This window comes from Gavia stellata, chromosome 27 (assembly GCF_030936135.1).
Source record: "Gavia stellata isolate bGavSte3 chromosome 27, bGavSte3.hap2, whole genome shotgun sequence".
NCBI lineage: Eukaryota > Metazoa > Chordata > Aves > Gaviiformes > Gaviidae > Gavia > Gavia stellata.
Window position 1 is genome coordinate 450,594 of NC_082620.1, and position 16,271 is coordinate 466,864.

General features: G+C 53.7%; 1 protein-coding gene across 1 annotated transcript in view; it reads right to left on the reverse strand.

The window, feature by feature from the left end:
• The window catches only part of EPHA8 (EPH receptor A8), a 50,720-nt gene extending 46,210 nt beyond the window's left edge, over positions 1-4,510 (reverse strand). Inside the window, exon 1 of the mRNA XM_059829936.1 lies at positions 4,390-4,510. Within this exon, the coding sequence (XP_059685919.1) occupies positions 4,390-4,474 (85 nt within the window). The 5' untranslated portion in view covers positions 4,475-4,510. The remainder of the gene's footprint in view (positions 1-4,389) is intronic.
• Positions 4,511-16,271: the final 11,761 nt, after the last annotated feature.

The following is a 16,271-nucleotide window of genomic DNA, read 5'->3' on the forward strand; positions in this document are numbered from 1 at the left end:
ATAAAGGCAGCACTGAAGGCTGCCAGCGAGGCAAGCAGGGACGTATGAGGCGAGCAGGGACGTACGAAACACAGGACCCGACCGAAACAAAGAGTGGAGGTGTCAGGATGTCTTGATGAAACCGGCGCTTCCTGGAGTCCTGCCCACGGGAACTCACACGCGCCGATCCGGCGGGATGCGTGGGACGAGCCACTCTCCCTCCCTCCCTGGCTGAGCATCTTTTGTGGCTGGGTTTCATTGTTTTATTTTGTTTTGTTTTTTCTTTTAGGTAAAATATTTTCCTAATCATTTCTCAGAAATCGAAAAAATAGGGAATTCCTTCATCCCGGTAGTAATTCATAGGGTTTTCAGTTGTACTTAAATTTGGATTCATCAGATCTATTTCCAACACTGTCAAAATGGGTGCCCATTTATTTTCACTGTAAATAAACCCCTCACAATTTTATAAAACAAGAATTCAAGGAGAATGAAAAAAAGCTCATAGAGTAGGTGCATTTTGTGTGCTGTTGTGTTATTTTTCTGCAAATATGGGGGTTTGATTTTCCAGAAGTTTTATAAGCTATTAATACAAGGATGGAAATGAAGATAAGACCAGAAACATATTCCCATGAGCCTACCTAAAATCACACAAGTATTTGCTTTATATCAGCATTTTGGGAGCAATCAAAAAATTACACACCTCAAAAAAATTTTTTTTTTTACAACCGTAGCCCAAATCAACTCCCTGTTTTAAACTAATGATTCTCCATCCCCCCATCACCAAAAGTCTGTATACCTAAAACCTCTTGTTTCCTATTCTAATGGAGGAACACAGCATCCTCACAGCCTTTTTACAACTGAAAAAGCTATTTCCTCTCCCTTTCAGGGCTTTGCTTCTCCCACAGACCCGCTTCGGCATCGCTGCAGAAGGGGTAGAAAAGTAGCATTGAATAAATGCGCGGATGAGTTTTTACCTCTCTTTCTGTTTGAGCAGAGGGGCAATTAATGAGATTACAATCGAGAGATTAGCAGGGGAGATTGCCACAAACCCTTCCTCGGGCCCCGTTTCGGCAGCGCAGCAAGCTGCTGGGTTTTCCCAAGGACGCTGGTGCTCTCCCGCACCCCATCCCTGTTATGGGAAGGAACAAAATGTCTCCATCACCGACCCCGTGGTGCAGGGAAAAGGTGAGCATCCCTGTGTCATCAGCTCTGCATCCTCCCCAGAACACTCCCTTGTGCTTCACCCTATCCCAGTCACCCGCTGTTTGTCTTGGCCCTCCCTACGTGCCCTGAAATGCTGGGGGAGATGTCCCCGCGTCCCCCTTCTCTGCTGCACCATGTTCCCCACCAAGGTACCACACAAGCTCACCCACCGGCCGTGGGGTCCGTGCCGTGATGGGGAGGAAGGTCACCTACCTCATGGACGGAGGGCAGAGCTGAGCCGGAGGCATTACCTGGGAGGGAGCAGACCCCAGCAGCAGCATTTGGAGTGCCATTTTCTGGCAGAAAATACAATTTTGTTACTCCTTGCCCAAGCCCCAAATGTGGTAATTTCTGTTTGTCTGATTTTCTTTCAATACAAGGATATTTCATATTTTATTATTTAACTTCAATTCATGGTGTCACGTAAAATACCAGCTTTAATATTTTTGCCTATGCAACTCATTGTGTAATAGTGTAAATATTTTAGTCTATCACACTATCTTCATATTATTGAAAATAACTTTTCTACCTCTCTGCCCTAAAGTAATTTAACAATTTCAGACAAATTTTTTTCAGTGCTCCAAATGAAAATTTTCTGCAACCTGCAAATTTTCACCCATCTAGAAAAAAATATGAGTTTTGGCTTTCAATGCATTTTGCAATGGCTGCCGCGCCGAAATGTGGGGATTTCCCACAGAACGGCGATTCTCTTTTCCTCCCATTTCCAGGGCACCAACTGCACACCAGACTGAAAGGAATAAAAAATATAAGCTCAAAACTTTTTGGAACAAATCTTTCAGGAAAGAGAAAGGCACTGGGAGCTCTTGGAAGGGGAACAAAATCAGACTGAAGCTGTTTCTTCAGGTTAATACCCGTTTTTATATACCAATTGCCTCCCAATACGCACACGCAGAGTGCAGCACACACCAGCCTTAAATTTGCTTTGCGGCTGTAATTTTCTACCCTGCAGCTGTTAAACGAGCATTGGGTTTGCTGGGTAGCATGGCCAGAGATGCACAGCAAGAAGCAGACTGTGGCTGTGGCAGCGGGCAGAGGTCAGGGGCAGCAGCAGCGGGGCACTTTTGTGCACCACAGCTACACCCTCACACCGTGCCCGCACGTGCCATGCACTGTAGAAATGGGGTGGCAAAGTCCAGCACAAGCGGAGTGCAGGAGACACCAGGGCTGTGCTGCACTTTGCAGCATCTCCCCATGGTTCTAGTCCCATCCCCATGCCAGGGTCCTCAACGACCAGCACCGCAACCGCCCCGGCACGGACGCTGCCACCAGCCTGTCCCAGCACCATGAGATGCTGGGTGCTGGCAGGAGCCTGCAGCCACATCCCCAGCTCTGCTGCCCATATTGTGGGGCCCGGCTGGCACTGAGCTGCCCTACGCCACCGCAGAACAGTGCCCCAGTATCCGCGGAGGCACAAGCATCCTTGGGGGCGGTGGACGGAGCACCACCAGCTTTCTGCAGTGTCCCACATTTTGTCCTGATGCCACCCAGCACCTTTTGCCTGGTATAACCCAGATCTGGCCCGCCTGGTCTTCCCCAGACCCTATCTCATCCCCAGCCCCACACATCCCCCCTGACCAAGGCTGTTATTGAGACTAGCTTTCCTTTCCAAAAAGTCTTGCGGGAATCCCAGGTCTTTCCCAGCTGGGGAGAGGCAGACAGCAGTCCAGGGCCTGGCTGTCCATACAGACACCATAAAACCCACCCCAGCAGCCAGCGATATCCTCCACAGAGGAAAGCAAAGAGGCCCCAGCCTTGCTTGTCCATGCCCAGGGTTAGCCGAGTCCAGGCAGGGCTGCTTGGCTTTGCAGCGCTGCAGCGCTGGGACCCCCGGGGCAGCACGGGCAGCATCCTGCACTGCACTCTGCCCAGGGCTTGGAGCGGAGGGTGAGCAAGAGCTAGGGGTGTCGGGGTGCTGTGGTCCCATTCTGCAACCACACAGCCCGACCCCAGCAGTGAGAGCCCAATGCATCCCCCCGCAAGGGCAGGAAAGCCAGCGGGGAAAGGAGCAGGAAGAGTGCCAGGAAGCGGACAGCTGGCAAAAAAAAGGGTTAGGACAAGCAAATAGCTGGAAGTGGGTAATACAGGTGAGGAAGACAGGTTGGGTGGGAGGGGAGGTGCGGGTGGGTGTTGGAAGATGGCAGTAGGTGCAAGGATCCGGCCCGGCGGGGTGCCACGAAGTGCACGAGGCATTCCGGTGACAGCCCATGGGCCTCGGCATGCCGGAAGGATGGCAGGGATGCAGGGGCAGGAGAAGGGAGGGATGCCACTGCTGCCACCGGGTAGGGACACCGGCACGGGGGCTCACTGCAGAGGGCTGCGCCATCCTGGCCACAGCTCTCAGGCATAGCAGAAAGGAGGAAGGATGCTGCTGCCAGTGCCAAGGACACGCTCAGGAATGGGAACGGCAGATCTCCGGGTGATGAAGATCAGCAGACCTGGGAAGCAGCCGTGCTGCCACTGCCAGTGCGGAAGGAGGCAGGCGAGTGGGTGGGTGGCAGGCAGCGGGAGCAGCGCTGCCGAGGCTGAGGGGGGCCCGAGACACCGGCGCAGGGTTGCGCTGCCGACAAGGGCCAGGGATGAGTGCAGCCAGCAGTAGGGTAGAGTGGCCGGGCGGAGGGAGCAGGCCTGACATGGCTAAAACCGAGATGTTGGGAGAGGGTCCCTGGCTGCATCCCTGCTTTCCATTTCAGAAGTTTCCAAGCCCTTTCCCTCGCAACAAGTTTCCCACCTGAGTGCCCCTCCAGCTCCCCGCAGCCTCTGCGCGCCTTCCCATGCCCACCCGCTTGCTCCATCACAGCCCACACCGCCCAGCCAGCACGCACGGCCCTGCACTGCCACCAGCTCTGGTGATGGGGATCACCATGGCTGAGCTGGTGCCTGTGTCCCTGTCCTCTCTGCAGCCACCCCTGCACGCTGCAGCAGAGTCCTTGCAGGGGAGACCAGGCACAGCTGGCAGGCATTGCTGCAGAAATCAAGTCCTCCTGCCCAGCTCCGAAGTTTAGCCTCCAGTGCAAAAGCTCCAGGATCAGCAAACTCAGGCAGGCAGGAACCTGGAGCTGCACTCCCCTGGGAGGAGGGATAGTGAGCAGAGTGAGCAAGCCCATGTGAACACATCCAAACAGCTGCAAAGATCCTGCAGGTCCCCCCAACACTGCCCCATCACGCCAGGGCCACCCCGATTCCTACCTTCACTTGTGGTGGCAGAGAGGCAGGCAGCCAAAGTGATGACGATGGAAAGCGATGATGACAGATCCCCCTGTGCCCATGCCATGGTCCAGCGGGGCCACCACGCGTGGGACAGGGCCACCTCAGTCGTCCCAGCACCTCTGCAAGCAAGCGCCCGGAGCTACGACACACACGCCGGCTAATGCAAAGGCACTTTGCGCACATTGCTCGCATCCACACAGGCGAGCGGCTAAGCAGGGAGGGAACAGCCTGCCTGTCACTGCTCGCAAGCCAATGGGGTGGGTGGGCTCTGCAGCGAGCCCCCCTTCCCACGCCACACGCGCACGCTGTACCCAGCCCAAGCATCCGGACAGCGGGCTCCCGCTCCCCCCTGCCATCCATCCTCCCTCCCTTGTGATGCTCGAGCAGCCCCCGCCACTTCTCATGCTCCCCGTCCCTCTTCACTGCTCTCATCCGGCTGCTGTGAGAGCCAAACTTGCAGCCCAAGCTGCGGTCCGGCAAGGAGCTCCATGCTCGGTCGGGGTCAGGCATGAAGGGGACAGGGCTGCCCTTCAGTCCCTGTGTGCACAGAGAGGAAAACCACTTGCACATGCCTCCTTTGCGTGTCTGGGGCCAGGGAAGACAGGCAGAACCTCCCCGCCTTGATGTTTTTCATGACCCATCATCCTGGGATAGACACTCTCCACTAACCTTTGAGCTGGGGCAGCAGGAGCAGGGGACAACACGGCCAGGTGTCACAACACCCAGCCTGTTTACAGCCACATTGGCCACCTGAGACAGGGCCAACCCCTTCAAAAGCAGAGTCTGGGAGGATGCAGCAGTCATCCCAGGGTGGGCAAGGCCAGGCGCTGGGCAAGGGGGCCCTGCTACAGGGGTGTGGGCTGCCTTGGGAGCACTGAGCATCCTCCCCACAGCCCTGCCAAGGAAGACTCTGCATCCGTCTTGCTTGGAGCCGCCAGAATTGCAGAGCTGGGTGAGTACCTTGCTCAGCATTAAACACTCGGCATCTGTCAACAGACCCCCTACAGCGGCTGCGACTGTTTCCCCATCTAAATGCTGAACGATCACTAATACCTGCCCATGGTAACCACAGATGCTGACTCCCACCTGTGCCACGTGCAGTGGGGTTATTCACTCTTCCATGCGCTCATGGCAAGGGGACTGATGTGTGACTGCAGCCCTCCCCTGCTCCCAGCAACTTAGCCCGGGAAAGGGCACATGAGGGAGAATGGGCATCTCTCTCTGTTGACTGTCAGGCCATCCCTTGGATAAAGCTCACCCCAGACTTGCTCAGTGGGCACGGGGTGGGTGGGGAGTGTCACACACCCTCCATCCCACCCTGGATCCAGCGTGTTCCCTGGAGATGCTGGACCCCATGCTGGGGCACCCCATGGAGCTTCCTACGTGCTGGGGCGAGAGGGGCTCCCTGCCCGTCTCGAAGCGCATGGTGGCAACAATTCCCCATTCAGAGCAGACGAGGATTGTACCTGCAGGGACATGTCTGCACCACTCATCACCAGGACCTGGGAAAAGCCTGGGGCATCAGGTCCCTCCAGATTTTTTACTCTGCCTGCCTGGGAAGACGTCCATCCGGAGACAGCACTGGAGAGATCCTGTCATCAGCAGTATCGTGGGATGGGCTTGCAGAGCGGCTCAGGCAGGGATACAGCCGTGGCTCGGGGAAGTCTCCAGCAGTTCCCAAGGCAGCTGACAGAGGCTGAGCAATGCTGTCAGGCCAGGGGTGCAGCTAAGCAGCAGTCTTTGCAATGGGCCTTGGAGCAAAGGGGTCAGGGCTGATGGTTTCCTGAATAGCACCAAGCCACCAGGAAGCCCTAGAGCAGCGCTGATGCCATGACGGTTGCACCCCTGCAGCTGGTGGGAGAGCTGACTTTCTGCCAGCTATCGCATTGCTAGTCCAACCCAGCAACCTCCTTGTGCTGAAAGGGCTTGTCAGCTCAGTGCTGGATCCCTCAACTCTTTGTCACCCAGTGCCCAAGCAGAGGCAGGCATGCCAGAGGGACAGCATCCACACTGCCACCATCTCAGTCCCGAGCTCTGGAAATGAACCTTTGGGGAAGCAGAAGACAGCTTTGGACTTACAGTACTCCCAGTGTGATGCTCTAACACAGGGGGTTAACCCTGCAGATCTCCAACACAACCCAGGTACCCACGCGGGCTCTCCAGTCCCCTGGTGACACCCCAGCCCCACGTGTCCCAGGAAGGTGGGTTCTCCAGGTCTTGCGGAGGTGCCCAGGGCTACCAGATATTGCACCTCCCCACAGCTTTTGGCTTTGCCGTGACCCAGGATCCTAGAGAAGCTGTGGTGGTTGGGCACTGTTACAGAGTGTAAAGCGGCTTTGCAGGAGCCAGGACACAGTGATTCCAGAATAGTGTGCCCCAAATCCCTCCCAGGGAATGGGAGGCCTCTCAGATACACTGTCAGCTTTGGGGAGAGAGGATGACGTGTACTGGGGTGCCTGCATGCAGTGGTGGGTGCAGCAGGGTGCTGAGCCTTGGTGGAGGACTGTGCTGGCTCAGTGTGAACTGCATACCGTAACGCAGTGCACGCATGCTGAGCACCGAAGGGTTGTGGGGGTAGGGGCAGTCATCCTGGTTTCACTGGACACTCGGTTTTGTGGTCAGGATGTGCTTTGTGTGCATAATTATTGCATGTGCCTCGAGGCTGGGCACTGTCAGGAGTGTGAGAGCTGGTACGGGATGCAGACACATGTGCCAAGAGCCTGGGATGCTCCTGTCTGGAAACATGGACCCGTTCCATACCAGGATCCACATGCAGTCGTGGACACAGTCATAAGGCATCCCAGGAACCCCAAACAGCCCAGGAACCAGACACATGGAAGGCATCACGCCAGGAGCCCTGGCCCTTCTCCCCTGGCCCTTCTCCCCACCTGCATCCCTCCCCAGGCTCCCAATCACCTCTCCTTGGCCTGAGCTGGATGGGGCATGACGCCTGCCCACCAGCTGCCTCCCCCATCTCGCTGCGTGCTGCTGCCTCTGCTCCTCGGCGAGTCTCTTGCCATTGCCACGTTCCTCAGACGTGGTCCCGCACCTGGCTGTCACAGAGATGGGGAGGATATTTATAGATGCTGCGGAGAGAGGAAAGCGCAGCTCAGACAGGGAGGATCAGTGAAGGAGGGGAGCCAAGCTGACTATACCCCCTTTTAGCATGACCCAGGTTATTGTGCATTAACCAGGGAGACCACAGCCTCCTCACTAATTCAGTAGCTCAGACCTGAGTGGCTGTTGCCCTTTTCACCCAGTTTTGCACCCAGGGATTGCCCATCACAGCCCTGCAAGAGCAAATCTGTGTCTGGGCTAGCGGAGCGGGCAGCCCTGCCTGCCTCCGGTGTCCCTGCTCCTCCTGGGTCAGGAAAGCAACATCCAGGCACTTCTGCACTCCTGTAGCATTTGCAGGGCCAGGCACCTCTGGGTCAGGGCTGGTGCAGGCAGTGTGGGTGGCAGTCATTAAGGGAATGGTACCATCTCCAGGACAGGTATCACTCTGTGTCGGGCCACCAGCAGACCCAGGACCGCCCCTCCAACCCCCTCAGAGAAAGTGATGCTCAGGAGAGGGAGCACAGCCATGCTGCAGGTCTCAGTAACCCCCTGACGCTTGTCCATCTGTCTGTCCCGTACAGTACATCCTTCTCCCAGGAGGAGGAGTGCCGAGAGATGATGGGGTGTGAGTGTGCTCTCCCAAGCCCAGTGTGCATCCCTGTCCCACTCACAAGGTATCTGTGGGCTGAGGATGAGCTGAGGTCCCCAAGCACAGGCAACACTATGCAGAGATCTGGGAGCCTCCTGGCAAAGCTGTGTGCCACTGTGGGTGGGGGGACAGGAGTCCTGGGTGGCTTTCCCCACACAAATGGCCATGCACAATGCCCCCTCATCTCTTGCACAGGCAACAGCCCCGAATCTGAGGATCTTTTAAAACTGGGATTGATTAAACAAGTTGGGGTCCTACCTTCCCCCCTCTACCCTGACCCCTCCACTCTGGCCTCCCCAGCAAAGCCCCGGGGGTAGCAGGACAGGAGCAGGGTGTTGGACCCATGCAGGTGGTACATCCCCCCTCTGCACTTTCACGTGGCTGTGGCATCCACCAGCAAAACTTGCGTTTGGTGCCCCAGCCTGAGCTGTTAGCAGTAATTCCCAGTGAACTTCAGTGTACCCCGTGTAACAGTGCACGTGGGAAGACATTTAAACTGGCATCTACTATATAAACATGCTGACATGTTATCCACATCGATATAACAATTCATCTGGAGCAATACCCACGCTACATCAGTGTCACTGTAAGTCCTCGTGCTGTTATCAGGGCTGGGATAGATTGATTGGCAGCAAGGTCGAGCACCACAGGGACCGTGTCTCACCTCCTCCCTGCCTCCTGGGGCAGCCTGCACCAGGCTTTTTTCCCTTTCCAGTGCCCTGGGGTTTTCCCTTTCCTAATGCGTTGGGCATCCTTTTCGGCAAGGTGCCTGCCCTGAGGAGCAGGCGGAGTGATGCCTTCCCTGCTTGCCCCAACACTCCCTGGGACTCACCAGTATCCCCATCACTGCCAGCATCTTTCATGACATGCCACAGCCGAGCATCCCACCCAGCCCCTCACCACAGCCAGGCAGAGGGTGCTGCTTCCCTCCCCGTTACCATAGGCGTGTGCCCGGTTTCTTCCATTAACGCCAGCGAAGAGGGTCAGCCCTTGGCATCAGTCACGACGAGGTACGACTGTGGGAGGCCCTTGGCCAGCTGAGCAATCAGTGCCCGATTAATTCAGGTCAAGGCTGGGGAGGCCTGGCATGCCTTTCTTCCTTGTCATTATCAGAAATGCTGTGTATTAATATCCTTTATATTAAAAAAAAAACTTATCATAATTTTTCCTTATTGAAGGAGATGGTTTGGAATTGGAATTGAGACAAACACAAGGCAGGAGCACTGGCTGCAGAAGGGTAGAGTTTAAGAAAGGCCTTTTGGTAATATCCATCGTTCCCTTATCAGTGAGGATATTAAACGTATTGAAATGCTAAGCAGCTCTTTAATGGCTGTCTCTGATTTTCATTAAACAAGCAGGGGATGAGCAGGAGGGAAGGGGATGCAGCACTGTTCTTCCTCTAAGAAATTCTGATTGCTGGATATTAACGGCATTACTGTTCTTTTATCCAAGAGCACCAGTGTTGTGCTTGCCTTCTTGCCTATGTTCTGTCTTGCTGAAGAGGAACTAAGTCCCTGTTCCCTACGGTGGGTGCACAGTTGCTACGAAGGTGTTAGGGACCAGGGTTGAGGTGCAAAGCAGGGGCCTCCCAGGGAACATTTTTTTGGTACCAGCATCTCCAAGCACCACCACATCCATGCTGCCCAATAAGGAGATATATGCTCATGCCTTGATGGGGCAGCCTGGTCCTGAGAAGAAGAGGGGATAGGCAGAAGAAATTTAGCCTGAGTGAAATCACCGCAATACCCCCAGGCCCAGGCTGGAAAAATCACCTGCAAGCTTGGCAATAGCGCAGCCCTTATCCCGAGGGCTGGTGAGGGATGGGCTGCCTCTTTGGCATGGATATGGCAGTAAGTCCTGGTGATCCCCAGGCATCTCCAAGCATGGAGAAAAATGCTTCTGTGCCCTGTCTGAAGGGAGGTCTGGGGAACAGCTCTGCCCCCCTCTGCATCCAGTGCTGTAGTGACCTCAGGGACCATCTCTCAGCTTCCCAAATGGGGACATTGCTATGGGGAGCATTGGAGAAAAGCCATCATAGCAGGTAGTGCCACAGCATGAGCACACAGCAGGGCTGGGGCCACACAGGGTCCATGGCAGGGGCTTTGGGGTGCTTTGCAGAAGGTCTCAAGCCTGGCCGCAGTGCTGGTGTAGCCAGCTGAACACTTGCAGGAGCTCCAACACACACTCACAGCTCTGACACCCGGATGAGGCTGTGACAGCCTCTGGATTTCTCTGCAGACAGCCCAAGCAATGATGCTTTGCTGGCTGAAGAAGCAGAGATGCAATGCAGTCAAGTCCAAGCACTTCAAAGACACATCAGGAAACAAAACCCATGAATCAGGTGCTAAAGTGGCACGAGAGCCACAAATATACCTTGCTGCTCTTAATATCTCTCCTTTGCCTTCCAGTTTCTAACCTTGGTATGCGTGCGGCTCCATTCTGCATGGTCAGAGGCCAAAGGCTTTGCTGTTACAACCATATGCCTCCAGGAGCCGGGGCTTGAAAGCATCCGAAAATAACACAAGGCTGCCCATGGTATTCTGAGAGTCAGTGATCGTGGAGGAAGGCAGTGGACCGGATGGCTGAAGTGCCCTCTCCCCATCCAGTGCACATGCATTTGGAAAAGAAAGGGACACTGGACAGCCCTGGTGCTCTCTCGGGAAAGGCTGGTACAAACAAACAGAAATTAGCTGCAGCTAATAAAACAGGGGTCACCACTAGCCCAGGCAGTGCTGCGTGTATTTAATCCCAGTCTCCAGAGCACAGAAGCTCTGATATTGCCAGAGGGAGTGTCTTTGTGGGCTAAGCAGGTGGTTTGAAATGCTTAGACTTTGGCAAAACACAGGGTCCCCGCAGGACAGCTGAGCCTGCAACCCAGTTCACTACCCCTCCACCACACAGGACCCTGGCATCATCCTGCTCTGGGGCATCCCTTGCATTTCGTGAAGCCAGCTTGTGCATCTTTCTTCCCAATTTATTCTGCACGTTTTTCTTCGCTCCCCTCTGTCCTTGCTCTTTCCTTTCTTGTGCATGGCTTGTTCTCTCCTGTCTCCAGGGCTTTATCATGAACTTCTTTGTGTCTGCCAGATGGCAGTGGCACCTCAGTTCCCATCCTCTGCCACCCACCACCGCCTCCTCTGTTTGCACAGCCGGTCACCGCTTTGCTCCCTGATACTAGCTCCGTCTTTACCCTGCCTGCACCATCAGGCTTCTCCAGTAGCAATGAGTCGAGTGCTGTCTAAGGCACCCAAAAACCCCGTTAGTTGTGCTATGGGATATAAACCTTTCATGGGGTCAAAGGGGGCACTTCCATGGTTGTTTCTTCTTGGGGTTCCTGGACCAAATGTCAAGCTTGTCTCTGGACACTGGCAATGAGATGGAAAGCAAAGCAGAACAACCCACACCAGCCACCTCCAGGTCCTGCAGCCTCCCTTGGAAGCACATTACAGCAAGTTTTAACACCGTCCGGCATCCCCAGCCTCTGCCATCCCAAGCAAAAGAAGTCTGCTTGGCCCCAAACCCTGGTGCTGTCGGCATAGCCACAAGACAGGCAGAAAAGGCCTCCAGCCCCATCTCAAGCATCCTTTGCACTGCCAACAAAATGCACTGATAGCTGCCTAAACTGACAGCTTTATTTCAAGGGCTTTGTTTCTGCTGGAAGTGGAAATCTCAAAGAGACTTAATTATAGAGCTGGGCAGACACAGGCATAATCCTTTTGAAAGCTTACAATGAGAAGCTCTCCAAAATTAATTTTGACGCTGCAAAAATAACCAAACAAAGCTCCATTTAAAATGGGGTGAGTGATCAGGGAACAATAGTGAAACAAATGGGAACACTTCAGAGCTGAGCCAGGGTTGCCCCTTTGCAGAGGGGGGCATCAGTCTGGCACGAGATGCCAGCATATTGGCTCCCTGCCAGCAGTACCTAGGTCCCGCTTGCCTGGGCTATGCTTTCACAGAGCTGGGCTCTGCCTTTATCATTTATCACCTTAGGAAATTTGGGAACAGGCCACCAGCATGCAAAGGCGGGTCTGGCAACAGCAAAGGACGGTCCCAAGCCAAGGTCTTCTCCAGTTCTGGTTGCACATCCCAGGATTCCGAGCTGCAGTTTCAGGTTTAATATTTACTCTTTCTGATGATCAAGTCCAGCTGTATCAGGGACCTTGCCACCAGCTGGGACTATTTATTACCCAGCATAGGTCTCTGTGTACGCAGTTTGGAGCCTGCCTCCGGCCCATGAGCCATGTTCCTTAATGTGGGATGTTGGATGTAGGACTATTTAGGAAGAACTCGAGCTACCCACCCAGCCTTGGCTATTATACAAAGTTATAAATAACTTGGTTACCTTGGTTCACCTTCTAGAATTGCAGCCTAATTTCTTCAAACATCCACCTCTCCACCTTATTTCACTGAGATTTAACTCCCTATGGGGTGTGAGGGGTCAGTGAAAAGCCCTTAATTAGTTCAAGGGTCAGCAGAAGATGAACAAACAAATTGAAATTTTGTAAAGAGCATGTATTTAATTAATACTGTCTCAGGAACTAATTAACAGATTCACTTGGAAATTGTCAGGAATATAATCTATGTTTCAAGGGTAGGCGGTGAAGGGTCAGGGAGGACACACTATGTGTTTCACATGGAGAGAAGGACTCAGATCTGGGAATCAGATGTAGACAAAACCCAGTCTTTGGCCAGGGGCTGAGGCATCGCTGCAGGAAGGACCACACATGACCACGCTGTTGCTGCAGCTGGACGCAGCGGAGAAGCCACATCTCTCTTCCAGAGCCTCGCTTGCTCAGGGTCAGCAGTAGGCTGTTTGCTGCTCCCCAAAGTCAGTGCAAGCAAGTCCAAGCTGCACAGAGGAGCAAGGAGCCTTTTAACGCAGTTGCTGTGCTTTAGAGAAGACAAGGCTGGCAGCATACAGCATCACTGGGTGGCTCTGGCTGCCAACCCACAGCCTCTTTACAGGTAAACCAGCCATGATACTGCTGCGTCATCTCACAGCTTCGGGTTTAGATCTCAGCTTTGCCCCTGGATAGTCTTCAAGGGCTTGACCAAAATGTGTTATGCTGCTGCCTGCTCATCTTTAGGCAGTGGCATCAGCAGGCAGGTCAGGAGCAAAAGGTCATGTTGCCAGATTCTGGCATCACTTTTCCCCATGCCACGTTTTCCAATATCATGAGATTTACCTAGCCCCCAGCACGGGTGACATTTATTTGTCCTCTGGTTTGGGGAATTTGGGTTACATTGAAGTCAAGCAGCTTCAGAAGGGACCTTCATCAAACCCCAGATATTACAGGGCCTGAAACAAGTGCCCAGGAATTGGCAGGACAGCCACCCAACAGTCATCTTCCTCTTGCTCTGACTGACAGCAAGCTGCCTCTAATTTTAAAATATATATAGGTTTTCCCATTCTGTCTTTGGAAGCAGTTTCTCCATAAAGCAAAGTAAAAAGAGCTCCAAGCAGAGCTGATTTAATCACTCCAGCTTCCCCATGGGTTGTTCTCTCCAGTACCCTGTCCTGAGGACATTGCAGCAAAGCCTCCTCACCCATTGCTAGCAGCCACCGCATGGGCCCTGTTGTGTTGTCTGAGGTCCCATGGGGCCCCAGGCACTGGCGAGAAACCATCCAAGGCTTTGGTCTGCCTGCAAGGCAAGACACTGTCTCCTGCTTGGGCATCTCAGTTTGCCAAGGCACCACCTTCTCGCCAAGGACCATATCTTCTTTCTAAGCTATCTTTAGAAATACTGCTCAACAAGCTAGTCATTCTCCTTTGTAAAAGTGTGGCCAGGGTCTTGGGGTGCCCTAAGAGAGTATTTAGGCAATAGTCTCCCTTTGAAGGCAGCTCTGCTGCCAGCTGCATTTGTCTTAACCGTGCCATACCCTGAGGGTATCTCATCCCAGTCTAGCCGCTGAAAGCTTTGTGGTAGACTCCATACCCCTTGTTCCTCTCATCTGGCCATGCAGGAGGACATCTGCTAACATCTTCCACTCCTTTGGTCCTCCAGTTACAGCACTGCGGTCTTGGGACATTTGACTGGGTGATGATGCTAGCAGAAATAGGTTCTTTTCTGGTTAGTGGCCCACTCAGGTGATGTCCCCATGTAGCAGAGAGAAGTCTCTTCACCGCTGTCAGAGGCAGTTACTTGTGTAGAGATACTTTCTAGCTTGCTCTCAAATGCTCTCAAATGTATTCAAAGTAAAGCAAGTTGCGTCGGCCTGAAGATTTAGAGTCCATTTGCCGTCTGCTGCAGCACTGTCCTTCGCTCCTTTGAAGAAATCATCTGAGCTAATAGCATGGTCACCTCCTTCTTTATCCTTCCAGTGCATCTGCTGGTGTTTGCAGACTCCTGCATTTGCTGCCTCTCCCCAATACGCAGGGCGCCCTGCTTTCACCGCTTATCACAGTACATGCAGCATCCAGGTGCCGTGCTGGCTTCATTCGTGCTTTCAGATCTGCTCTCATCTCTGCCACAGGTCACTCTGGTGGTGTCAGGTGTTTTCAACCGTGTCTATGAAGGCTACGCACTACTCACCCTTCAAAGTTGTCGCTCTGGACAGGGTGACTTCTGCTGCCTGGCAAATTCTAATTGCACTGCCTGGAGTTAGCTCTGCAACCAGACCTCTCTCGCTGCCTCCGTCTCTCTCTCAGTTGCCTGTACTCCAGCCACAGATCAGTCACTAGCTCTTCTGAGATTTCACTTTCTTTCAGTCCTCTCTGATTAAACCATGTCTTTTATATGTTCCATTTTTTTCCACAGTGTTCCCCTGTGCCTTGGATTTCTGTGCCACACTTCAGTAATTAGCTTCCTCGGCCGGAGTCAACTGAAAGCTACCAGAGAAATCAAATGCTTCAAAACCAGCCAGTGTCAAAATTAAGGCTACTGCCTTGACACCTTCCTTTTTACTGCAACCTATTGCTTACAGTGGCAGTCAGAAAAGCTGCTTGAAGCTCCTTCACCATGCTGGAGAAGTCCAGATCCAGAGGAGCTCTAGCGTCCTGCCACGGACCAGTCTGCACCCGAGCAGCTGGAGGAGCAGGGCGAGAGGAGAAACACTCCTGTTATACAGCAGCACAAGCGACCAGCAGACTCACCCATGGTATGGGACAGAAGCACCACACCTCCCTCTTACCAAGAGGACTAAAACCCCACTTTTCACCTCTTCAGATTGTGCCCCAACCTTTGGCAGGAGATGTTTCTCCCAGGGGGCATGGCTGGGCACTCCTTGGTCAGTGCTTGTACGTACAGATGTGGGCTGTCAGCACAGAGCCTCTTGCAGCAGATCAGCCTCCCACAGGTCTTGGAAAGACAGATTTTGTCCTGGTGAGGTCCCTGAGAGGACAGGTATGGAGGCCAAACTCAGAAGATGGGTCTGGAGTTGGGATCGTACTTGAGAGGTGTGCCCCAGCCTTAGAGAGAGGGGAAATATTGGCTCCCCAGCTTTTCCCAAGTTGCAGAAGACTCCAGTCTGCCTCAGTATTATGCCAGGTGGGAAGGTGGATTACACCAACCAAGCTGGTATTGTGGTGCCAAAAATCCCACTAAAGACGTTGCCTACATGGCTGAGGTGCTTCGAAGTGAAGTGTAATAGGCTCTAACCAGCCAAGTAAAAATTATATCTCCCTGCTTATTTGGGATGCTGAGTCTTTAATGGCAGAGATCCCTATAACATGACCCAGTCTGGGGATTTCCAGACCATTTTTCTCCTCTACTGTATTGGGTTTGGGTGGCAAGGGGGGCGGGGGGGGGGGAGGGGGCGCTACAGGTGTGGCTTCTGTGAGAAGCTGCTAGAAGCTTCCCCCATGTCCGACAGAGCCAATGCCAGCCAGCTCCAAGACAGACCCACTGCTGGCCAAGGCCGAGCCCATCAGCGACGGTGGTAGCACCTCTGGGATAACATATTTGAGAAAGGGGAAAAACAACAGCGCAACGGCAGCCAGAGAAGAGAGGAGGGAGAATGTCTGAGAGAACCAACTCTGCAGACAGCAAGGTCAGTGCAGAAGGAGGGGAGGAGGTGCTCCAGGCGCCGGAGCAGAGACTCCTCTGCAGCCCCTGATGAAGAGCGTGGTGAGGCAGGCTGTGTCCCTGCACCCATGGAGGTCCACGGTGGAGCAGATATCCATTTGCAGCCCGTGGAGGATCCCACGCTGGA